Genomic DNA, 24134 nt, shown 5'->3' with positions numbered 1-24134 from the left:
GCCATCAGCACAACAGGAACAACGAAGAAACGAGAGACAGACCCTCCCCCCGCACAAATACAGGTTTCAAGGAAAGAAAAAAAAACAAGGAGACGCATGCCGTGCAGCGTGGATCCACTTCAGACTGGGGCGCGGCGTGCGAGTGCTCTCTCCCCCCCTCCCATCCCCCTCCCCCTGCCGCCGTGAGTAACATCGTGGCAGAGGAATAGATAGGAAGAAGCGAAGGACTGCTGCTTGCCCATTTTTGGGTTGATACATGAAACGCGCAACGCAATGGAAAAACTAAACAATAACAGTAATGTATGCTGCATCAGGTAAGATAAAACAACAGTAACAAAATATAATTTCACATTCCACACCCGCGGGGGAGTCCCGTCGCTCCTTCGCAGTTTTTCCCTTTTCCCTTTTTAATCCTGCGCGGAGGGCGGAGGCGACCAGCGCGTGCGCTGCAACGGCGGCGCAACATCCAACGGAGGCAACATCCCCTCCGCCTTCTGCGCACTACCGGATGACGGCGAGCGCCACAAGGACTCGGAGTGGGCCAGCAGCTGCCGCGTCTGCGCAATCGTCGCCTCCTGCTGCACCGCTTTTCGACTCCGCACAGTGATGAAGACGTCGCGCGAGGAGAGGGCCGGTGCGGGAGGGGCGCTGGCGGCGTACGAAGCGGCGTTCTGCTCCGCTGTTGCCACGGCTGCTGCGACGGATGAAAGACCTCCCTCCGCTGACGCCGCCACATTCGTGTTGCCGGCGCGACCGCGACCGCGACCGCCACCATCACCTCCGCGTGTCAGCGGGGTTAGACTCGCTGCTGCTGCTGCTGAGGCGTCCGTCGGGAACTGCGAGCTTTCGTTTCCAAACGACGTCGGTGACGGACCGAAGGGGTGCGACGACGCAGAGCGAGAGGACTCACTCGCGGCGTCTGCTGCTGCGGGCCCCGTGTCCGAGCTCCGCCCCCCTCGCTGTGCAGCGTGCCCACCTCGGCGCATCGTGGCCGACGTCGGTTCGCCGTGGGACGACAGCAGCGACACTGGCGTTCCATTCGGTTGGACCTGCTTCTGGTCGAGCAGGGCCTGCAGTTCGCGCAGCTTATCTCCTACCCGGTGGCGGCGCAGCTGGGCTGCCTGGTTGTCCCGCTCCTTCTCCTCGCCGAGCTTCGCTGTCAGCATACGATTTTGTTTCTGCAGATCCGTCACGGCGCCCGTCACCTCGCGTAGCTGCCGCTGCATCCGCGCTCGTTGCTGCTCCAGCTGCTTTACATCCGCCTCCTTCGGTGTTGGGTCGATGAGAATAGCATTGCCGCGCACCGGCGGTGGCGAGTGGCTGGTGGGGCTGCGCTCTCCTTCCTTCTCTCCTTGTCGTGCGGGGAGTTCGGTGAGATTCTTCGCCTTGGCGTCTCCTTCGCCGTCGGCCATGCCCTCGGTGGCGCCTTTGTCCACCACTACCGCCGCTACCCCGCACAGCTGCTTGCACTGCGCCTCCGTGGCGAGCGTCAGCAGCGCCTTGTGAAAGTGCTGGCCGGAGATGTACTCGAGAAAACCGACTTCCGTGTGGTAGGCCTCAAAGCGGTACGCCACCCGCACGTTGGACAGGTGTGTGCGGGTGACGTCGTTGCCGGCGCTGCTGGACAGGAAGTAGAGGGGCCCGAGCTTCTCCTCCTTGAAGCTGACGCTGAAGTTGGAGAGGAGGACGCTGTTGCGCGCCACCTCAGAGAGGTCGTTGGGGCTCAGCTTCCAAATCTTCGACGCGATGGAGTACTCCTCCAGCAGCGGCTCCTGGGTGTGGTGGTACAGCAAAGGGCTGTCGGTGCCGAGCGAGACGCGCAGCCCGCGGCGGAAGAGCTCAGGAAATGGGTTGTTCAGGTAGTTCAGCTCCAGCTTCGTGTTGTTGCTCAGCGGACTCAGCGTCACACCAATCTGGGCAAGGTAGTAGAGGTACTGCAGCGGCATGCTGTCGGCGAGGCGCACACCGTAGTTGATGTTCTGCGCGAGAAGAAAGCCGCCGATTAAGTGGTCGACACTGCCGGCCTCGCCACAGCTCGGACGAAACGCGAAGACGGAGAAGCGACGGCGCTGGCGGAAGCGGTTGAGAGAGCGCAGGTTCGCGTACAGGTGGTAGAGGTAGTAGTTGTACGGGGGCTCCTCCTCGGACGTCCACTCATGCGGGGCCCGGGTAGCGCGGTGGAGCGGCATGTCGGGCTGCCGCTCATCCTCGACGCAGTCAAAGGCGGCGATGTGGTTGACGAAATGAAAGAGACGCGGGTCGCTGTTGGGGTGCAGGGAGATGCGCCAGAGCGGCTCGAAGATGTGCTCCAGGTACTCGGCGAAGCTGGCGACGCGGCCGGCCTTGCGCAGGGAGCTGTATATGCGCGGGACCTGCACCACCCACTGGTTGTGCGAGGAGGACATGCCGTGCGTGTCGAACCAATGCGACAGCAGCCCCCACTCCCCGGCGCTCGCGCCGTAGACGGGGAGACGGCTCTCGGTAAAGGTGTGCTGATCGCGTGAGAGCTCCTCGAAGGTGCGCTTCGTCAGCTCCGCAAAGTAGCGGCCGTTCATTTGGTTGTCCGTCTTGAGCAGTAGCGTCAGCAGCTCATCCTGCGAGCCTTCGGCGGAGAAGGGGTTGTGCGGCGCGCCGCCGTCGCTGGAGGTCGCCCCTGCCTGGATGTTCAAGTCATCCACCGTCAAGGAACCGGGGCTGATGTGCAGCTCCGACAGCAGCTGGCGCAGCGTCTGCGGCTCCTTGCCTTTTGGGTGCGACACGATATCGTCGCCGTTGTGCGTCGCCTTGTCCACAATGAAGGCGAGCAGCTGCCGGGCCGTCATGCCCGTCTCCATGCGAATGTTGTTGTCGACCTTGGTGGACTGGTAGAAGTCCCGGTTCTGCGAGGCCCGCTCCGCCGTGCTGCCCAGCTCCAAACTGTGATTCACGGCGGCGTGCAGGTTGAAGCGGTGCTCCAGCAGCTGCAGCCGACGCAGGGCAAACTCCCGCACGCGGATGTGGTCGATCAAGAGCCGAATCTCCTGCACGTGCCGGCAGAAGTCCTCGTAGTGAAACATATCCTGCGGCAGCCGCGGGATCTGGTGCACCTCGTGCGGCACGATGATGCCCTCCACCGTCTTGTACTTCCACTCGTCCTCGTCGAAGTGTAAGTATGGGCGCCCTGCAGCACCGGCCACCACGACGGGCGCGGTGGTGGTCGAGGCGGCGGTGGCCGCGGCCGGCGAGGCCTTCTTGAACGCCCAGCTCATCGACTGCGTAGGGTGCGGCAGGACGGCCTGCGGGTCGTGGATGAGGGCGGCCAGCCAGCTGTTCCGCACCTCCTCCTCGTTGCCGTCCATCCCCGACGCGACCACCTCAATCGCCGCCTCGGACGGCGGGAGCGTGGGGGGCTGGGGAAGCGGCAGGGCGCTGTACTGATGCCGCAGGTCCATCGCGCGGTGGAGGGACTGGGCGATGTGCGCGTTGGCGATGTCACGGTCGTACGGCCCCATCAGGAAGAGCCGGGGGAAGTTGGTGGCGGGGTCCAACACCGTGTACGGCGACGCCTGCTGCACCGCCCCGGTGGTGGTCGCTGAGCCGGGCGGCCCACCAAGGCGAGCGGCACTGGCGGTGCGACGCAGCGGGGTAGCGGTGCTGCTGCCGTAGCGAGCTGTCGCCGTCGTCGTCCCCACCACCGCGGCCGCCGGCACCGGCGCGTCCCGCCCTCGCAGGTTCGTCGTGCTGCCCTGCTTGCTCTGTCTGCTGGGGCCGCCCGATGTAAACTCCATCGCGTCGCCAGACCCCGCAGCCGCTGCCGTCGCTGCTGCTGCAGCGGTCACACCCAAGCGTGGGGCAGAGAACGGTGACGCCGACAGCGTGGGCCCGCAGAGAAGGGTGCGCTCCACCGTCCACGAGTCGTGCCGCAGCTGCAGCCGCGCCGTTGGCACGCTCGTCAGCTCCGCGACGTTGCCGCGCCAGCCCTCCCGCAGGAAAGCCGCCCCCACCCACGAGGCTTTCACCTCGTCCTCAAAGGTGGACATGCACACCGAGTGCAGACTCAGCTCGCTGATGTCGGTCGGGGAGAGTCGGTTACACTTCGCGGCGGCGGTGTACTCCTCCAACAACGGTTCCGGCGAGGAGTGGTAGTAGAGGGGACTGATAGTGCACAGCGACACCTGCAGTCCGCGCCACAGCAGGCGCGCTACCGGGTGCTCGCTGAGGTTTGTGATGCCGAGGCCACCGCGCGCCATCGGACACATCGTCACGCCGACCTGCGAGAGTCCGTAGAGGTACTGCAACGCGGGCTGTTTCTCCAGCGCCACCGCGTCCACCACCACGTCCGCAATCAAGTAGGAGAGGAGCAGCAGGCTCGCGTCGTACGGCGAAGACGTGTTCGGGATCATCGCATTCGACGCGACGACGCGCAGCTGCAGCACGTTGAGGCCGCGTCGCTGGCGCAGCGCGTTGAGGGAGGACAGGTTCGCCCATATGTGGTAGCACATGTAAGTGAGGGGGACGGGCTCGGTGAAGGGCACGTCCGCCGGTCGCCGACGACCTGCGTTGGCGTCGACGTGGTCGGTGCCGTCGGAGGAGGAGCACGCATGCGAGCCACCGTCGCCCTCGCGGCGACCGCGCGCGGCTTCTCTGTGACTGCTGCCGCTCGCGCCTCTACCGCCTCCACCGCCACCACCTAGCCCACCACGCGTCTTCGCTGTCTCATCGCCGGACAGGACAATGGCGCCGGTGTGCTGCAGCAGCGACGCGAGATCGACAAACTTCGGATCTTCCGGCACCAGCGTGGCCATAAAGAGAGGCAGGAAGAGGTGATCGAGCAGCTGCTGGTAGTTTTCGTAGGTCAAGACGTCCTCCGGCGACGCGTCGAGTGGGACGGCGTCGTGACCCAGGCCGGCGTTGCCGATTCCCGATAACTTGAACAGCCCTTGGATTTCCATCCCGTCTCCGGGTGCCCCGTTGGGGCCGTCATCGGCGCTGTCGTGCGGGCCTCCACCACCCCCACCCCCACCTGCTGCCGCTGCGGTCCGCGCAGTGTATGGCCCTCGGCCACCGCCGCCGTCGCACCACTTCGTGAAAGGGAAGAGAATCTGGAACTGATTCGTGCGGTAGCTGTCGAGCTCGTGGGTGCGCACCCACGTCGCCGTCTGCTCCCACTCCTGCGACAGCACCCCGGTGATCTCCAGCGCCATCTCCGTCGCCTGCGGGCAGCTGGTGCGGAGCTCGTTGCGGGTGAGGGAGGGCAGCACCGCCCCCGCCAGGTAGTCGCCCTTCTGCGGAGAGCTGCTGCGGATCGAGAGGAAAAGCCGCAGCAACGCCGCGCTGTTCCGTCCACTGCCGTTCAGCGCCGGGTCCAGAGCGTCGTAGTAGGGCAGCGCGCGGTTGACGGAGGGCTGCAGCCCCAAACCCTCTACCGTGAGTAGGTACGGATCAGGAAAGTCGAGCAGCTCGCAGACGCGCTCCAGGGTCTGCGGGTCGCCACCGGGTGCCACGCCGGGGCCGTTCCCGCTCGGGCTGCTCCCTCCACCGGTGCCGCTACCCCCCACCATCGTGTTTACATCCGCGCTATCCACGAGATCCCCGCCGTGGGCATCGACGGTCTGCTGAATGTACTCGACCAACCAATGCGCATTCATCACCGTCCACGCCCCCACGCAGTTGTCGACGCGCCACGAGTTGGCGTAGAGACCACCGCCGCGGCGAAAGCGATCGCCGTTCTCCTCGACATCCGCGTTGTACAGCCGGTGAAGATGGAACTTCTCCTCGAGCACCTGCAGCCGGTAGGCGGCGAGGGAGAGGCAGGACGGGTGCTGCACGCAGGTGGCCACCTCCATCACGTCCGACATAAACTGTCCCCACGACACGATCGGGGTCCGCTCGTCCGTCCAGTAGAAAACACCGTCCACCTGCTGCAGCGCGGTCAGCCCGTTCGTCAGCGGGGAGCCTGGACCGCTAGCGTTGCCGCCGCCGCCCACCTCCAGCTGCCCTTTATCGGAGCCTTTGTACACGTTACGCAGGCGCAGCGCCTCCAACAGCAGCGGACGCGCCGCCCCCATCTCCACCCCGCCGTCGTCCTCGGTCAGTTGCAGTGTGTAGACGTTGCCGGCATTCACGTTCGTCGGCACTGGTGACGCACCTCCACCGCCGCCGCCGCCGCCGCGCGTTGCGCCGTGGCTGCCGAACGCTGAAGAAGATGGCCGACGGTGCATTAGACTGGACCGTCGCTGCTGCCGGGACGTGGAGGCACCGACCGCCGCCGCCGCTGAAGCAGCCACGCTGACGGAGGCGTTTGTTGCTGCTGCTGCTGCTGTGCCGCCCCCGTTGGAGTTATTTCGAACGAGGACCCCCGGCGCCGTGCCGACAGAGGCGGTTGGCGACAACGAACGCCGCCACGACGCGGGAGGGTTGCCGGGGCCGGACGGCGACGACAGCGTGTGCCCGTTCGGGCTTCCACTCGGGTTCGCGCCGACCGCACCGGGCGCGGCGGCGTGGTACGCCGGGCTGCAGAGGAGAGATGCACGATCAGGCGTGGGGTTCAGCGAGGGGACTTCGTCTTGCCGCTTCTCTGCCGCTGTTGAGGGCGCGACGGTCACGGAGGCGTTCGCGCTGCTGCTGCTGTGGTCGTTGCTCGCGCTGTGGTCGGGCGGCAGCACCGAGGCGAAAGCGTCCCTGCCGCGCCCACCAGCCGATTGCATTGGGGCGTGGTCAGCGAGTTCCTCGTCTTCCATGATCGAAATCGATCGCTGACGATTCGTGCTGCTCACAACAGGGGCGGAGGCCCTCGGCTCATCGCTTGACTCCATGCTGAGGGGAGAGGAGAGAGAAGGGGAGGGGATATATATACAACTATATACAACAACGAAAACGAAGACGGCACTGCTGACGGACGCGATGTGCTTCGCCGTGAGAGGACACGCTGGTTGTGCGACTAGAATGCTGGGAGGTAGGTTCGAAGTAAGAGGGAGACGATACGAGGAAGAACCAGAGGAGGTGGTGGGGGTTTGTGGGGCCCAGGACGGCGCTGGTCCTTCGGGTAACTGCGGTGAGTCGACGGATCATCTCTCTGCGTGTGCTCTCGCTGCTACCCAACAAAAAGAAAACACACACACACGCACCCACACAACAAAGGAGCAGAGAAGGTTTAAAAGAAGAGAAAAGGCTCCCGTGCGAGCTTCGTTGGGGTCGCATTGTTCTTCATTTTCTTCTTTTCTAATAACGACCGCGGTAGGTCCAGCACCAATGGAAACACAAACACACACAGTCTTTCCGCCGCTCCGAGTCATTCTCGTTTTTGCCAACACCCCGCAAGAAAGAAAAAATGTGAAACAACGCGCGTAAAGACACAAGAGAGAAGGAGAAGAGGAGGAAAAGGAGAGTCCTTTGAGAACAGGAACAGAGACCAAGTAGCTCAACCCTCTTCCACTCTCAACTCCCGTTTCGTCCACTTCCAACACAACCACCCAATCACACACACTGACAGACACACAGACAGCTGCATTCTCAATAAAAGAAAACAGAAAGGCAACGTTGGCTCTTATTTAGATATCCGTCACGCCAATCTCACCCAGGCCGTGCGTCATGTACCGCGTCGGCTTCTTCGCGTGCGCCGGCACCGACTTCATACCCCCGCAGGTGTAGTCGATATCGATCGGCGACTCCCACACAGAGTGACCCGTCAGCAGCACCTCGCGGTCCACGTAGTCGACCACGTTCGAGTAGTTGTACTGCACCACCTCGGCCAGGTGTTTCTTGGTGTACACGTCGTAGTCGTACTTCCACTCCGGCACGTGCGGCCACTGCATGAGCGTCTCTTCCTGCGCCATCTCCCGCTTCACCGCCTCTTGATAGACCGGATCCACCGCTGCATACGGCTGCGGAAGCGCAGCTGCAGCTGCGTCGGCCTCCACCGACAGCACCGTGGCCCCGTCGATCGACGTCAGCTGGAGCGACTGCACGTAGTCCAGTCCGTCCGGTGCGTCGTAGGTCACGTGGACCTCCCACGGGCCTTCGATCTCGTCGGGGTGCACCGGGCGTGGCACCTCCGCCGGGGTCTTGTACCGCGGCGGCGTCACCGTCACGGTGGGGAAGTAGTGGAACTGCAGCACCGCCCGGCTGAGGGTGGAGCGCTGCTGATATTTAATATGCTCGAGCGGGTTGCGCGGCGGCGGCGGACGCGTCTGCGGTGGCGGTACGGGAATCTGCGCCGCCTTCAACACGTTATCGACTACCGCAACGTCGTCGTCGTTGCTACCGTTGCTACCGTTGCTGCCGTTGCTGCCGCTACCACCCAACGTCGGCGTCTTTCCCACCGCCTCGGGTGACGCTTCGACAGCATCAGTAGCCGACGCCGCCGCCGCTGCAGCGTTGGATTCCCCGCTGTACACACCCGGTGCGAGCTCGACCAGCGCGTAGTCATACAAGCTCGCTGTTGCGGGTCTTGTCTCGCTGCCGGCCCACTTGTAGTACTCCTCCACGTCTCTTTTCTCCGTGCTGTACTGCTGCCACAGCTGCTCAGCATCCTGCTTCCGCTGCAGCACCGCCTCCGGCAGCGTCACGGTCAGCTCAACGATGCCTTTGTGGTCCGCGAAGACGTCGTAGCGGCCGAGCAGGTCACGCAGCCGCGCCGGGTCCACGCGGCGACTCAGCGTCAGCTTGACCCGACTCGTCGTGTCATGCGCACCGGGGGGCGGCGGCGGTCCAGGCGGGTAACGGTACACCCCTCTGGCGAGGCGCTCCTTAAAGATCTGTACGGCCGCCGCCGTCGCCTCGGCGTCGCGGTCGTGCACCACGCGCTTTACGTTGTCCATCGACTCCTCGACCATCTTCAGCCGCGACGGGGCCGGCATCGCACCGAGTTCCTCCTGGTGCTTGAGGTAGTGCTCTTTGATGGTGCCGAGCATATTGCGCTCCTTCACGAGCGACAGCCAGATTTGCTGAAGGTCGGCGAGGCTCTTGCGGCGGAGGCTCTCGAGGGGCCAGGCGCCGCCCGGGATGGGGGGCCGCTTGTTGTTTAGAAAGTTGTTGTCAACGAACTCGTAAAGAGCCGCGATGTTGGCACAACGCAGCGTCCGTTGCATCTCGACGCGTGTGTGCGAGGGAACGGATAACGAGCTATAATATATAAAGGAGGATAAAGGAAGATAGGCTTCGCAAGGGCCCTTCCTTTTCCTTTCTATTACTTCTATTGCCCCTGCGCACCGTCAAAGAGGCATGCAAGTATCCTGCAGGAAAATGAGTCGGCGTACACAGAAAGGGAAGGGTAAAGAGAGAGAGAGAGATGAGTAAAAGAAATACGGCGCGTACGCAGCGAAGGCCAGGCGACTAAGAAGGTAGAGAAAAGTACTACCCTCCCCTCCCCCCCAAGAAACAGATCAGCCGTTGCACACGTACCGTCCCTTCTTGGATCATGAGCGCGTTAAGCCTTACGTGAGTTGCTCCAAAGGCGGTGGGAGAGCACCGCGCACGCGACGAGTTCGCAGCCAGCGGGGGTGGGGAGAACAACACCACCCAACCAACCAATCAAGCACAAGCAAAACACACTGCCCGCGGCGCACCAGCATCCGAGACACTCTTCCATACGTCCGTCAAACACTTCCATTTCGCTTCTCATCTTCCTTTCCTTCTTCCTTCCTCACGAAAACATGCGCTGCATCATCTTCTTTTCCGTCTCCGTCTCCGCCTTTCGACCGTGTCGGATGGACTCCGTGAGCTGCACGCAGGCCGCGTCCGGTGCCGTGCCTGCCGCCGCGTGTGCGCGCATCAAGGTCGCCACATCCGCCTCCGCTGCGGCCCACTCCGCCAACTTTACATAGCACGAGGCACGGCGCAGCAGCGCTCTCCCTGCTGGTGTGTCGCTGGTAGGCGGCTGTGGCGGTCGGGCCGCCGCTTTCTTGGAGGGATCCGCGCTGTTGTGCGTGGTGTCCAGCGCAGCGCGAAGCTTCGAGTCGTCGAGAATCGCAGAGGCACAGGCAACGCCCTCGCGATATCGACCCAGCTTCAAGTGCACCAGTGCGAGGTTGTTTAGGCTCGTCGCGTACAACGCGATCATTTCTTTTGCCTGCTCTGCCTGCTGCTGCTGTTGCTGTGCTGCTGCAGGCATGTCCGGCGGCGGCGCGGATGACAACAGGGGGGCCTTCACGGGGGAGCGAGGGCGCCGCTGCTGCAGCAGCTGAACAAGTCCGTTGTTGCTCTCATCCCTGCTCGTGCTCGACGCCAGCGTGGAGGGCCCCGCCACGTCGTGGGGGAGGTACTCCGCTACAAAGAGGTACACTTTCTTGTACTGAAAGGACGCACCTCGGAGATCGTTGGCTTTCAAGGCGGCGTTGCCGGCTGCCTTCGCGGCCCGCGCACTCTGAAGGCAGTGCTCAGCCTTGGAAGCGGAGGGCGGCGGAGAGGCGGAAAGTGAAGTTGTCATTCTAGGACGTCGCTGTATGGGTGCGTGTGCATGCGTGATCACTAAAGAAGAGGTACAGACGTTGCCGTCGCGGAAGGACGGCGCAGCTCTCCTGCTTTCCGCGTGTTTCTTTTGAAAAGCGCTGGAGTGAAGAGGGTAGAACGAGGAATACATACATGCTAAAAGAACGTGGTCAAAACACCCATCAAGGCGGAACAGTCCATTGATGCGCAGGTGCGACTTCGGATGCATCGACGTCCCCATTGCAGCGATACGCTCCCCAGAAAGAAGTGCTTGCACGTAAATGCCCTTTGCTTGCTATCTTCTTCTGTTATTATTAATGCTGTTGTACGCGTTTATATATGTGGTGTTCCGCTGCGACGCTGAAGGCGACAGATGCGCTTCTCAACGCAGCGAACTCTGTGAACATCAACAACGACCACACACGCTATCCAACGCGAGTGTTTGAACAGCCCCCCTTCCTCTCCTCTCCTCTTACATTTCTTCTCACACGCCCACCGCACCTTCCGCTTCCGTCACGTCGGTGGAGGTCTGCTCCTGCTCGTTTCCTTCTCCAGCGCTCGCAACGTGCGCAGTGCATTTTGCATGGCAACCGGCAGCGGCACCTGCACCACGACGCGGCCCGGCTCCTCTTCCGCCGCTGCTGCGGTCATCGCTTGTGGCGGCGGCAGCAGCAGTAGCTCGATCGAGTAGGCGTGCAGTGCGGCACGTTGCAGACCGAAGCACGTCCCTGTCCTTCCCTCCATCACCCCCGGGTGGTAACGGGTGTCGCCGACCAGTGGAAAGCCGATCAGCGCAAAGTGCTGACGTATTTGGTGTCGCCGCCCGCTGTCCAGGTCGACCTGCACGTAGGCCACCCCCGTCGATTCAAACCACTCCAACACACGATAACGTGTAACGGCGGGGCGCCGATCGTGCAGGGCGGCATGCAGACGGCTGTACCTTTGATGGGGATCTTGATCAAGAAACGCGGTGGGCGTCGAGCTTCGTTGTGCGATGTGCGGCTCGCCGGGACGCCCGTCGTGCAGCTCATACCCTTGTTGTGGTTCTTGCTGTTGTTGTTGTTGATGCTGAATGGCGGATGCCGTCCCCCCTGCAGCGTACACCGGCGCACACACCACCGCCGACGGAAGCGACGATAGGAAAGGTGCGGTGGAGAACAGAGAAGCGTCGTTGAGAGACTCACCTCGCGTCGTTATAGGAGTGCCGCCGTCGCTGCTGCCAAAGGCTTTCAAAGTGGACCGCGAGGCGGGAAGGCGTGCTGACAGAGGCGGCCATCGCTGCACCAAGGCGCGGTAGGTCTTGCGTGTGAGGTGCTGCCGCAGCATCGCGTCCGTCGCACACTGCAGCGATGTGCTGTCCCGTGCAACGAGTACCGCGCCGCTGGTGCCGACGTCGATGCGGTTGACCAGCCCTTGCTGCCGCGTCGACGGAACAACACCGATGACGTCCGCCGATGCCGCCTTCGACTCCTTCTCACGCAAATGCCGATCCCCACCTCGCCAGGGGAGGTCACGCGAGAGAAAGGGGTAGACCAGGGAGTCGTAGTGGGCGTGCAGGGTGCAGTTCACGTGGGCCGGCTTGTAGATGACATGTAGGCCGTGCGGTAGCAGGGGCGGGGCTGCGACGAGGACCACAGCGTCTTTTCCCTCCACCTGCGGTCCTTCGTCTTCTCTTCGTCTTCTTGTCGCGTGGGAGAGCTCTACGTCGTTCTTCACGGTGTTCGCCGTGTCACACCAGTGCGCTGCTGCCGCGCGCAGATCAATGGTGTACACGTCCACGGCAAGCGGCGGCGCATAGACGGCTCCGTTGCCGCTGTGCTGACTTCGTAGTTCACTCAACGGAGGACGCGCATCACCGGAGACGGAATGCTGGTCCGCGTGCGGTGGCGCCGCGCCGACCGTACAGGCGTCTCCGCGGATGTAACGCGCAAAGAAGGCCTCGGTGGTGCGGGTGGGGTAGCGGTCGACGCGCCGCAACGAGCGCCCCACAAGGCGTGCCAGTGCGTTGCACTCCCACTCCACCGGCGGCAGCACCAGCGTTGACGACGGCCATGCGCCGGAGGAAGATGCAGCAGCCGAAGATGCGGAGCAAGAGGAAACAGTTGACGTTAAAGCTGTCTCTGCGGTCGGCGCCTCGGGGCGGACGCGCTGGAAAAAAGAAGGGTGAAAGACACCCTTGAAGTAGCTGGCCACGGCAAAAGCCTTGTCGTGTGGGATGGCGAAAAAGAGCAGGTCCGGGTACTCATCGCCGAAGGAGGCGCCGCAAGACGCGCTTCGCACCGGGGAGGGCGAGATGCGGGAAGGGTGGGCGAGACGTTGCAGCAGCACCGCCGTCGCGACCGCCGCCGCGCTCTCCGGCGCGAGCACCACCACCGACTCGCCGTCGTTCCGTGTTACACCGCGCAGCACGCGACACATCTCGCGCAGCGCCACCCCGGACCCATCGCAGATAAGACTGAGAGTTTCGCAGTAGAGAGAGCGATGGTAGTTAGACCACCGTTGAGCAGCAGTGCACAGATGATGATAAGTCGGCACGGAGACCCGACGCACGGCGGTGATGTCGTCGGGCCCGCTCCCGGAAGAAGAGGGGAGAAGTACCTCTTCGGGGTCGGCGGACGCTTCTTTTGCTGCTCCTGCTGTGGCGGTGGAGACGGCCTTTTCTGTCTCTTCTACACGACCCATCAGCGAGGACCATGTTGCAACATCCACCTGTGCCGAAGATGCGATCTGTGCGCCGCTGCCGTTGCCGTTGTTGCCGCCGCCGTCACGCAGAACACCAAACGCGCCTACTTCTGCTGCTGCGTAGCTTGCGTGGTCCGGTGGCTGAAAGAGCGCGATGGCCGTGTTCGCAAACGCGCTCTCGAGGAGCGAGGCAGCATCAGCAGCGGCGCCCGTACAAATCCCACCACCACGGCGTCGCTGGGTGAGCACCGCGACCTGGTGTGCCGTCATGGCGCTGCCAAGGCTCACGAACAAGAGATGCACGTAGTCCAGTACAGACGCGTAGTCAGCGGCGTGGAAGAGGAAAAGAGCCGCGCGGAGGTGCCCTCGTGCACCGCGCAGTACCTCCGCTATCCGCTCCGCCCTGGACAGGCCATCCACGCTCTTTCCATCATCGTCAGTGGTGAGGGCAAAGACGCGGCCCAGCACGCAGAGCGGGTACCACGGCAGCTTCTCCAGCGCGTCACACCGCAGCAGATAGGGGCGTGGCGTGCTGGCGCAGTGCCGCTGTCGTCCACTTTCCCGCATCCCCGTAGCCGCAACAGATGCAGCAGCCCCACCCACACGCGTTGGCTCTTCAAAGCGGAGAAGCGACGGTGGCAGCGAGCGGGGGAGGTGCTGAAGGACCCACAGGCGTCGCCGCAGACGAACGACACAGGACGGGGGCACGCCTGGCGCCCTGCCCTGCGCCGCCTCGTGCGCCGCGGCGGCACGGAGAAACTCCCGACCGTGCTTCGTTGCTGCGGGCTGCGCACCGGCCGGCGCCAGCACGCGTAGACCTTCGCAGGGAGGAAACTGAAGAAGACGAAGCTCTACCGCGGTGACTGGTGCGGTGGCGCGGTGCCGGGGAAGCCGCGGAAAGACAGTCGCGGCGGTGCGGGAGGGACGCAGCCACACCCGCCGACGATGGCGCAACGCCGCAGGAGAGAAGAGGTCTTCGACTTGCTGAGAGGTGGGAGAGGCGGATTCGGCGGTGGAGGTGAGAAGGCGCAAGGCTTGCGGCCAGTCTCCATGCAAAAGCAGCCGTGCGAGGGAGGGTTCTTGACTACCGCCCTCTCCACCATTGTCGCCACCATCGCCTGCGCCGTCGTCCTCGCCGTCGCTATCCACATCTCTGAGGGAGGCACCATCGACATCTCCCGCCGGATTCGTCAAGCGGTGCGCGGAGGGGTGCCCATGGCGCTGAAGGACTTCGCCGTGCCACTGCCCGGCCCAGTAAGCGAGTCGCCGCTCCGCCTGCCCCACCCCATCGCTGTCGCGGCTGCCTCGAGCGCCGGGCTGCGGCTCCGCACTCTCCCACACGGTGGAGCGTGGAATACCACAAAAGCTCGTCAACGCGCCGTTGCTTGACGGAGACGCCGGCGAGAGGGCGGCGGCCACGGCAGACGCGTAGAAAAAGGCGAAGTCCGAGGTGGCCACCTGAACAGCAGCCTGAAGCACTTCGTACAAGAGGCCGGCGTAGTGTGTCAGCAGCCGCCGCTCCATCGCGGGAATCGGCGCTTTCAAGTGCGAAGAGGCAGGAAGGGGCGTGGAAGGGTCGGCCGCGTTCGACAACGACGAGGACGCCAGCGATTGTGCACTGTCGAGATGTGTGTCCGCTACATCCGCTAGCGTAGCGGCTGAGACGGTCTTCGCTGACACAGTTCGACGCGCGGGGGAGGTGCATTGCTGCTGCTGAGTCGTACACCACTGTCGGAAAGCGGTGACGCGGTGGAGTGCGTCCTGTAAACGGCGGCGTCGGAGCTCGCGATCGGGCGAGGGCGATGCAGCGGAGAAGGAACCACGATTCCCATACAGCTTCATTGGCGTTGCGGAAATCGCACGGTCGTGACGGTGGTGCCTCGCGCGTGTCGATCGCAGGGGCAGGGACGGGGGTGGGCCGTGATGTTGTGTAGATGCACATCGAGCTTTTCCTATTAGAGAGTCGATGAAGGCGTGACCTCGTCTGCGCCCCACAACAGGGCAGCAGGAGGAGAGGATGGTCATGGTGGTGGACCTCGTCGTCGTCGTCGTCGTCCTCGAGGATGCCGACACCAGCAGAGTGACACGAGCGACAACAGCACCGACCGCACTTACACACAAGACGGGGGAGGGGGGAGGGGGAAGGGGTAGTAGCTATGCCGCTTGTGAAATGAAGAGGGTCGAGTCGTCTCGCATGCATGTCGCTTCCCTCTGGTAGTGTGAAGGCACGGCGATGCTGCCGCACTCCGTTTCTGACTGCGCCAAGACAACCAAACAAACAAGGGAGAAACAAAAAAAAATTGACGATAATAACGTGTCCCGACACACGAGAAGAAAGTCCAGAAACAACCAACAATCACAACAACAACGAGGGGAATGAAAGAGGAGAACGAAGGGGAAGTACACGCGAGCATCTTCGCAACGTGGAGCGCGACGGACGTAACCATGACAGGAAACTCAGCTCCTTCTCGCGCATTGGTGCTAGAGGTTGGGCAGCAGTCCATGCATAAAACGACAACAATCATGTGCAGATATAAACGGAAGACCCACAGTAGTGCAGATCGCAGTTTATTATGCATTGTAACATCGTCACACACACACACACACAGCTAGAGAGCTTCGAGCGATTTCACGAGAATGACTCTGCAAATGACGGACGACACGCGGCGTTTCTGGCTTTTAGGTTCTTCTTCCTTTCTTCCTTTGCTTGTCGTCGCTTTTGAGAATCACTGCACGCGCGAGTAAAAGAAGCAAACTCAAGAGAGAGAGAGAGAAAGACAAAACAAAGAAGAGGAAAAAAATGCCGTAGATCGAAGTCAAGACGGAAACGAAACAAGAACAACGTATCAGTAAAATATCGAAGCAAAAAAAAAGTAGAATAACAACATCAAAAGAAAAGGAGATAATCAAAACGGTGAGCTCGATGAGAAGCGTGACGGAGGTTGAATGCGAGACGTCCAAGTAAATAATAATTAGAAAGCACTTAAAAGATATAGAAGCACAACGCATGCGTGTTGGGGCGCTATACCGATTGTAGCTTTCGTGGCGAAGACACGACTTTATTTTTCCCTCCGCTCTTTTTCCATTCTCCCACCCCCTCCGCCTACGCACGAGCTCAAGGTTGGTTGTTTGCCGGTGTTATAGTTGCTGCTGTAGTGCCGCGCTTTCTCTCTCTCTCCCTTTCAGTCTCATCCGCTTTCGCCCTGCACTGTGGAGAGTATCGCGCTACGGAGAGGACAATCAGCGTCCACTACCACAACAGTTACAATAAAATATACCAAAAAATGACTAACCGCGTATCCGGAAAACAAAAACAAGAAGATGAAGAAGAGAAGAGCGACAGAAGTGGCTGAGGGTGCTCGTGGACGTGTGAGGGCGAAGGCGGCACCGAAGCACCGTCGCGGTGCGTCGAGACGTGCGCCGTCTTCTTTTCTTTGCTTTTTTCTTTGGTAGAGAGAGAGAGAGAGGGAAGGGGGCCGAGATGGCGAAAGAGCCATCAGGTGAGAAAGCGCGACGACAAAGACGCAGATGAAAGAAACAAAGAGAAACAAAACACGGTAGAAAACAGAGAAAAAAAAAGTAACAGCAACGAGGGGAGGTTCGTGTGACCGGGTATATCCCAAGACGGCGGTATAGTCAGGTATAGGTAAATAGAGTTACGAAGCGAGGTGTGTGTATGCGCGCAGAGGGCGAGAGAAGGCGGTTCATACCACGTCGTTTTTATTGTTGTGCACTTCTCTTGATATATATTTCTGGGTTTTTATTTTGTTTTTCCTTTGGACGGTTGAGTGTTTCTCGCCTGCTCCGATGGGCACCCCTCTCCTCCCTTTCGTAGGTAGGCGGATCCTACCACGGTGCTGCGAAGAACGACGCCCCACCGCACGGCATCGCGCCTCCGGATGCGGGGATAGGGTTATCGCGGTGGTCGTTCCTCTCCCTCCTCCCCCGCCCCCCAACTTGATGCCGCGGCTGCTTTACGCGTACTCCACATCCTTCAGCGGCACCTCGACCGACTCTCGCCAGGCGTGGTCGAGGTAGTTGAAAGCGCGGTCGAGCGCCGTCCCCTTCACCGAGTCTGACAGCTTGCCCGACGCACGCGAGATGAGGGAGTCGAAGCACAGAAACTGGAAGAGCCTGTTCTCGCTTGTCACGTACACCTGCAGGGCAGTGGCCTGAACCGTCTCGGCGGGCAGGGGCAGGAAAAACGGCGGCAGGTTGCCGACCGTGTCGAGCACCACCGAGGGCAGAACGCAGGCAACTTGAGAAAGAGGGATGACCTGCTTAATGCCAACCATGCGTAGCTGCGGCTGGGCAGACGCGTTGTGCTCCGCAATCGGCTTCCCCGTGGCTGCCGCCGTGGCCGCCTGCCGAGCCGACGCAAAGGCCTCCATGACAGTTTCCGTCGCCTTGGCAATCGCTGACGACGTCTCCGCAAAAAAGCAGAGATAGTGGCGGGTGATCTGGAGGTGTCCACTGACCTTTAACCCACCGTGCATCGCACTGCACGCGTAGTCGGCCAGCAGCACCTCGCCGGCCTGCGCCAGATCGGGGAAGTTTTGGCGGAAGCTCTCGCAGTTGTGCTGGTACTCGAGCTGCCGCACCTGTGCCTCCGTGCGCAGCGAGACGTCGCTGGCGCCCTTCTCGAGCGACATGGCCGCCTGCGACACGGCGCTTCTTAAGTTGGCGTACACCTCGCTGGCACTGGCGGCGAGTTGATCCTTCATAGACTCGTTCTTCTCCACCGCGGCGGAGGTGCGGTGGCGGGCGGCCTCCTTGCTCTCGTCCAGCTGATGCTGACGGGCCTCCTCCTTCTGTTTCAGCGCCTCCTGCCTCTGGGCGATGGCCTGGCGGTACTGCTCGTCCGGGGTCTGGTCGGTGCAGGCCGGGGCCGGGGTCGGCACTGCCCCGCTGTAGGTGAGGGAGACGAGCTCTACGTAGATTTCCTGCGCGCCAGGGTTGGCCTGCGCGTGGCGGGCGAACGCCGCAGCGGCATCACCGGCAACCGGATCCATCGTGACGAGCGGTAGGAATAGATGTGTTTCTTTCTGTATTGTTGTTGATGTGACTTAGAAGAAGAAGAGTGGCAGCAAAACCAAACCTCTGAAGAAATTGACGACGCGGTCTCTGGCGGGGTTTAAACGAGGATTAAAAAATAATCTTTTTGATAGTGAGCTGGTGGAGATGGAGCGGCGAATCCTGCAAAGCCGAGCGAGAGTGCGAGCCATGAGATGAAAAAAGGAAACACACACAAACACAAGAGAAAGAGAAGGAGCGGACCGAAAGGAGGGTGAAAGCGGAGTACCTCGAAATACCACTACACGGAAGCAACTTCGGTCGGGCCATGTCCCTTCCCCCTTCCCCCTTCCCCCTTCCCCCCCTCCCCACAACACACAGACACACACACACACCCAAGCCAGCTCAGAGGACGACCCGATACGTCGGCGACTAAGCTGGGCTTCTCGGTAATGTTATTTGGGGAAGAATGCTCGGGGACGGCGTGCGATGGCACACGAGTGTGACTCCACGACTTGCCGTGAAGTACACTCCAACGCAGAAGTGTGTGGGCGTGTGCCGGCCACAGAAAAAATCCTGCCTCTTCGTGACGCGTGCACCTCTTCAATTATCCTTTCCTTTTTATTCAATTCTAGTTGATGCAAGAGAGAAAGAGAGAGAGAAAGAGGTTGCTGACGATCAGCCGCTGTATCACACACTGAATGAAAGAAAGAAAACAAAAGAAAGGCTTCGAAAGGAAAGAAATAATAATCTGTTCTACTTCATCGCCATCAATGGCGGTCAAACGTTGAGGGGGTGGGGTGGGGGATCCAACCTTTTCCCTGCAACGGCGTTATTCATGACAGCCGTGGAATCACCATCACCGCACATACGAACTTCTATTTACATAAACACAAAAACCTTCAAGTGTCGCTGTTGTGTCGTCCTCCCCCCTTCCCCCCTCTTCCCCTCCGGCGCTTCAACTTGGGAGCCGGCCGCACCTTCTGGCGACGAAGAGGACGACATCAACGCCAGAAGCCACAAACGCACAGAGACTGGAGGAGCTAGAGAAGATATAGAAAAAAGCAAGACAAAGAAAACAAACATAAAGGCGAAATCAAAAAAAAAAGAGAGCATGTATTTTCTTCAAATCTGCGAAAGCGGCACTCTTTCTTCTTATTGCCGCTATCGCTGCCTCGTAAATGCACATGGGGTCGGCTGAGGGGGGTGAAACACTGCCTCAGCACAGAAGGAGAAGAAATGGAGAGAAAACAGGGAAAACAAAATGGAAGGAGTAATATGAGGAGGCGTATTATTTTGCCCTTTTTCCCTTTGATGAACCGCCCTTACACCAAAAACCACCACGACAAGGACGGCTTCGGTGTGAAAGGCCTTCATAGCGCTGCCTCTACGCGCGCCCAAACGTGAAGGGAGTTCTCACGACACAAAGAAAAAGGAAGAGAACGGAGTCAGCGAAGAAGTATAATAATAACAATAATAATAAAAGATACAAGCTGTTAGTTCTGGGAATCAGATGAACAAAAACACATCAACACCACAGCATATACACAGCCAAAAGAGTATTCATGTGCCAGCAAAAAGGACAAGGTGCGCCGTGAATTACCCGAGATAGATAGGAAAGTAGAGAGAATTAGTTGGTGTTGACGAAGCGCACCCGCGACTCACGACGGCGCAGTCCTTCGGAGGACGCAGAAGGCGACGTTACTGAGGCATCCATCTGCCGCTGCGACGACAACGATTGCTGCTGCGTCGTCGAAGGCGACATGATTGGTTGCGGGGATGAGAAGGCCTGCATTGGATGGATAGGCGGGGCAGCATTGTACATTGTGTTGTAGTCGTAGGAGTTCGCGTTCGTCGTCGGCACAGAAGGGAAGAGGGGTTGTGAGGCCACCTGAGGAGGTGGGTACACACCAACCGGGTCGGAGGTCAGCGACCATGGAACGTTGGCCTGCGGATAGCCGTAAGGGGACACCATCGGTACAGGTTGCTGTTGCTGCTGTTGCGCCTGTGGTTGCTGCTGCTGCTGGTGCTGAGAGCGCACGCTATATGTGCTGGCATTGCGTTGCATAGGCTGCTGCTGCTGCTGCTGTGGTTGCTGCTGCTGCTGGTGCTGAGAGCGCATGCTATATGTGCTGGCATTGCGTTGCATAGGCTGCTGGTGCTGGTGCTGAGGCATGTTGTTCGAGCTGCTCTGCCGCTTCACTGCCGTTTGGCGTGGGGTGCGATGCAAAATTTCCTGCACAATGGCGTTGTTCACCTCCGCGTAGGCGTGCTGCAGCCGCCAGTACTTCCCTTCCAGCGACGCCACACGACGCCGGCAGCAGAACGTGATACCCACTAAGATGAGCAGGACAAGGGTGAGCGCGCCGCCTGCGACAAGAAATAAGAACTGAAAGAAATGCGCGGCCTTCGACACACTGTTCACGACGACCACCGGCGTGCCGAGGGTCGTGGGCGCGGTGGAGTTCGTGAAGGCGTACACGATGCCGTCGCCATCTGTGCTGTAGTATGCGTATCCTGCGAACGCGGAGGCGCCGGCGGACATGTTTTCCTCCGTTTCTTACAGGTTACAATGTATATTACCCGATTCACAACGGCAGTTAGTGTTGAGGCTACGTACACAACTGTATTTTTTTCCCCTTTTTAACGATTATCGACTGCGCGAGTTGGCAGCTGAAAAATTAGACGAAGAAAAAATCGCTGAGCTCAGAAAAGGCAATACTAATACTAAAAGTATTTCCTTTTCTTTAGCGGCCGGTGGCGGAGCGTAGTGGAACTTCACCGCCAGAAAAGTTGTGGAGGTTAAACGCGAGCAGCAACGACAACAACGCAGAGAGAATGAAAGGAAAGGGACGTAAGAACACAAAAAGAGTGGACATACAAACGGATAACAAAGAGAGGAATACAGAAGTACGTATTGTCATGATCATTACTATGAATACTGCTATTAATCACCATCGGTGTGTCGCAGCGACAGGCGATGGAGGAGGAAGAGGAAGAAGGGGGGGGGGAGCAACGTGTGCGGTGACGCATCATGTATGAGAACACCGGTGATTGCCCATGGGAGACAGGAGGCCCATACACACATCTGCACAGATGCGCACTCTTTAAGGAACCGAATACTGTTGATGTAACCCACTCATTGCTTTTCGAGTTATTAATGCCCGGCTGAAACAAAACAATAATATGATGGAGTTGACTGATGGTGCTTTTCTTTGCTATCTCTCCTCTTCGTCCGTTTGAGCTGACCATTTTTTGTGACAGCGACCGAGATGAACACGGCAGCTCCAATGAGCAGACGGGTGGGGAGAGGGAAGAGAAGGGGCTGGGGCGGAAAGGGGGTGGGTGGGAAAGATGGGGATGACAGCAACACAAATGGTACTAATACCATCGCAACGGCGAGAGGCCGGTGCACAGTTGCCGCGCGTGCATCCGTGGAAGAAAAAGGAACTGAAATCAGCGACAAGAGAAGACAAGGAAAAATAAAAATACGAATGTGAACGGACGCGACACAACAGGGCCAAAACAACAGCAACACCAACAACACACGCACAGCGATAACGGAGGGCAAAGGATGATCACACGAGAGGCAAGGATATATACATACAATACAATCAACTGCACATGGCAGTTTCATTGTTAAACACCAACACGACAATGGCTCACAAGGAGCAGAAAACAAACACATCCACAGAGACAACATGAAAAATACAGGCAACAAAAGGGCAGAGCAAAATTAGAGACCCCACGCGGTGTGAAATGCAGAACCGCTAAGGAGAGAAGCGGCGAGGAAGCATTTGAGACTCTTTTGTGCCTCAAATGTCGCATCTCGCCAAGAGAAGAGAAAATAGAAAACATAAAGAAAAAGGGGAAAATAAATATGCACGTGCGATGAAAAACACATACATGAGAATCAAGAACACACCCACACACACACAGTCACAGAAAGCGGGAATCCCGCAACGCAGCCGGCTCTCGATGAGCACGGCCATGCGGACTGTTTCCCACCTTCCCGCCTGCCACCTACCCTACATCGTGTTAAGGGGAGGCAAGACGGAGCAAAGCACATCACCAATAAAAGAGAAGAAAATCTAAAAAAGAGGAGGGGGAGGGGAGGGGAGAGAAAGAGAGACCGACTTCGCTGCTTGCCGGCGCTACTGCAGCGCAGACTACCTCAATCCTTTATATTATTAATAACAGAAAGCCCTGTCTGTCCAACGCGTCTCCCGCAACTACACTCGAAAGCACAGCATTCGTTTGGCAACGCGGTGACACGGCAGGGCGTGTGCGCACGACGAAATGAGCAACAGCACAGAACGTCTATAGAAGAAGAATGAGGAGGCTGAGAGCAGACAGGAGCGCGGCGGCGCTCGCACACGACCGGCGCGGCGCCGACACAGCATTCGTCAAGGCGTTATTGCGACAGAAACTCGAGGACTCGGTGTACCCGACGCGACACGACAGACAAACGCTGCTGTCCATGGGGTCGCACTCGAGGCAGCCCTCCACGTAGCAGGACGCCGTGGGCTCGCACTTGTGCGACGTCTTCCACGTGAAGCCGTCGTAGCACTGCGCACACACGGTGCCGTCGTTGGGGTCGCACCGCGAGCACCACAGCACCTTGCACAGCGCCGTGGTGGTGGCTGTGGTGGTCGGAGGGTTCGGCTGTGGATCCGGCATTGTATCCGGAGACGGTATTGGCGCTGGAGCCGGGTTTGGGTTCGGGGTCGGCTCCGGCGCTGTGGTGGCGAAAGGGCGGCACTGCAAGTCCTTATCTTTCTGCTGATATCCGTTCTCGCACATGTAGCAATACTTCGGTTCATTCAACACGCATACTTCGCAATGCGGCACCTTACATGGCACGACTGCCGGCCGTACGTTGCACTGATGTGTTTTGTAGTCCGTCACGTAGCTGCGGTTGATGCACTGAATGCAGTAGGACGACTTCTTATATTCGCGGCAGTCGAGGCACCACTTCGTGCAGACGGGAGTGGCCACCACTGTTGTGTGCAGCTGCAGCAGAAGTACGCAGCAGACGAGCAGAAGCACCAGATGCATCAGGGACGCGCACGAGCACCGCCGCAGCACCGCCCGCCGGCTGTGCGAAGACGACATCGGTGCGGCGCGGAGCATAAGCTGGATGTCGGGGGCTTCACGGGAAAAGAGAAAGAACCCGGTTACGAGAAGAGGGGGAGTTCGTGTGCAAGGCGGAGAAAGCACAGGAGTGTGTACAACGGCTGCGTTGTCCCTTTGAAACTGCACAGAAAAGGCGGGAGAGCACAATTAGACTGGTGCTGTCGGTCCGCCACAAACGCAGCGGCGTGCAAAGAGGAGTGCGTGGCGCATGCAGGAGCGTGGAGGGGAGGAGGAGGAGGAACACAGAGGGCGGCACGTAGAAGGGGATTGCCGGCAGAGGTGAGAGTGTGCGTGCGCGAGAGTGAGCAAATCGCGAGGAGCGTGCGGTGCTCATGCAGCCGCTAGGCAGCACAACGCGGCATCGCAGCATCGAATGGATTTGGAATACTTGCGTCGTGTGGAACACTTTTAGTTGTACCGCTTTACCTCGACATTTGAGATACCGCCTTCGCATCTCGTGCGGGCACTGAAAGGGGAGAGAAGCGAAAAAGAAAGCGAAGAGCGCAGCTTCCATGTTTTTTGTTTCGACTACCAATATTAACACGGAGATGCGAAAAAAGAAAGACGCGGAGGAAAATAATTCGAAAATAGCCGGAAAAAGAGGCGCGCAACGGCGTTTTAGTATTTTAGAGTTACACAGCGCCGTCGACAACGAAAGCGTCGTCTCCCGTGCGAGCGACAGGAGGAATAAGAATTGAGAGAAAAACGATTAAAGCAAGAAGACACATCGAAGAGCCGCGGTTTGACTTGCGGTCACAGCGACTAATGTAAAAAACATGCTGGGACTTCAGAGAGAGAGAGAGAGAGAGAGAGAGAGAGAGCGAATATATACATACAATAAACTAACCGAAGTAACAAACAAAAAACGAAGAAACGGTAAAAGTAAGTAGTAAGTC

The 24134-nt window shown here is 59.7% G+C and overlaps 7 protein-coding genes across 12 annotated transcripts; all 7 read right to left on the bottom strand.

Annotated features, from left to right (window-relative positions):
• Nucleotides 1-407: 407 nt before the first annotated feature.
• On the bottom strand, nucleotides 408-6929 carry ABB37_08381 (putative Adenosine monophosphate deaminase; the record flags this gene model as incomplete). Of its 2 annotated transcripts, none has more annotated exons than XM_015807369.1 (1): nucleotides 408-6929. In XM_015807369.1, the coding sequence occupies exon 1, from the start codon at nucleotides 6792-6794 to the stop codon at nucleotides 408-410; it is 6387 nt and encodes a 2128-aa protein (XP_015653908.1). In that variant the 5' UTR covers nucleotides 6795-6929. The 2 variants fall into 2 exon arrangements, with proteins under 2 accessions (XP_015653908.1, XP_015653909.1); XM_015807370.1 differs by having other exon boundaries at nucleotides 408-6921.
• Nucleotides 6930-7529: 600 nt separating this feature from the next.
• On the bottom strand, nucleotides 7530-9214 carry ABB37_08380 (putative mitochondrial hypothetical protein; the record flags this gene model as incomplete). Its single annotated transcript, XM_015807368.1, has 1 exon — nucleotides 7530-9214. Exon 1 carries the CDS (start codon nucleotides 9066-9068, stop codon nucleotides 7530-7532), a length of 1539 nt encoding a protein of 512 aa, XP_015653907.1. The 5' UTR covers nucleotides 9069-9214.
• A 408-nt stretch (nucleotides 9215-9622) lies between these two features.
• ABB37_08379 (hypothetical protein) lies at nucleotides 9623-10528 on the bottom strand (the record flags this gene model as incomplete). 2 transcript variants are annotated; one of them, XM_015807366.1, is made up of 1 exon in its annotated part: nucleotides 9623-10528. In XM_015807366.1, exon 1 carries the CDS (start codon nucleotides 10403-10405, stop codon nucleotides 9623-9625), a length of 783 nt encoding a protein of 260 aa, XP_015653905.1. In that variant the 5' UTR covers nucleotides 10406-10528. The 2 variants fall into 2 exon arrangements, with proteins under 2 accessions (XP_015653905.1, XP_015653906.1); XM_015807367.1 differs by having other exon boundaries at nucleotides 9623-10515.
• Nucleotides 10529-10920: 392 nt separating this feature from the next.
• Nucleotides 10921-16379, bottom strand: ABB37_08378 (RNA pseudouridylate synthase-like protein; the record flags this gene model as incomplete). Its single annotated transcript, XM_015807365.1, has 1 exon — nucleotides 10921-16379. Exon 1 carries the CDS (start codon nucleotides 15112-15114, stop codon nucleotides 10921-10923), a length of 4194 nt encoding a protein of 1397 aa, XP_015653904.1. The 5' UTR covers nucleotides 15115-16379.
• A 684-nt stretch (nucleotides 16380-17063) lies between these two features.
• Nucleotides 17064-18287, bottom strand: ABB37_08377 (putative mitochondrial hypothetical protein; the record flags this gene model as incomplete). Of its 3 annotated transcripts, none has more annotated exons than XM_015807362.1 (1): nucleotides 17064-18287. In XM_015807362.1, exon 1 carries the CDS (start codon nucleotides 18099-18101, stop codon nucleotides 17064-17066), a length of 1038 nt encoding a protein of 345 aa, XP_015653901.1. In that variant the 5' UTR covers nucleotides 18102-18287. The 3 variants fall into 3 exon arrangements, with proteins under 3 accessions (XP_015653901.1, XP_015653902.1, XP_015653903.1); XM_015807363.1 differs by having other exon boundaries at nucleotides 17064-18263; XM_015807364.1 differs by having other exon boundaries at nucleotides 17064-18248.
• A 1445-nt stretch (nucleotides 18288-19732) lies between these two features.
• On the bottom strand, nucleotides 19733-20880 carry ABB37_08376 (hypothetical protein; the record flags this gene model as incomplete). Its single annotated transcript, XM_015807361.1, has 1 exon — nucleotides 19733-20880. The coding sequence occupies exon 1, from the start codon at nucleotides 20645-20647 to the stop codon at nucleotides 19733-19735; it is 915 nt and encodes a 304-aa protein (XP_015653900.1). The 5' UTR covers nucleotides 20648-20880.
• Nucleotides 20881-22422: 1542 nt separating this feature from the next.
• Nucleotides 22423-23398, bottom strand: ABB37_08375 (hypothetical protein; the record flags this gene model as incomplete). 2 transcript variants are annotated; one of them, XM_015807359.1, is made up of 1 exon in its annotated part: nucleotides 22423-23398. In XM_015807359.1, exon 1 carries the CDS (start codon nucleotides 23233-23235, stop codon nucleotides 22423-22425), a length of 813 nt encoding a protein of 270 aa, XP_015653898.1. In that variant the 5' UTR covers nucleotides 23236-23398. The 2 variants fall into 2 exon arrangements, with proteins under 2 accessions (XP_015653898.1, XP_015653899.1); XM_015807360.1 differs by having other exon boundaries at nucleotides 22423-23392.
• Between the last annotated feature and the right edge of the window lie 736 nt (nucleotides 23399-24134).

The sequence above is a fragment of the Leptomonas pyrrhocoris genome (genome assembly GCF_001293395.1).
Source record: "Leptomonas pyrrhocoris isolate H10 chromosome Unknown, whole genome shotgun sequence".
NCBI classification, from domain to species: Eukaryota; Euglenozoa; class Kinetoplastea; order Trypanosomatida; family Trypanosomatidae; genus Leptomonas; species Leptomonas pyrrhocoris.
The sequence above is the reverse complement of the archived record's forward strand: the minus strand, read 5'-3'. Positions and strand labels throughout refer to the sequence as shown.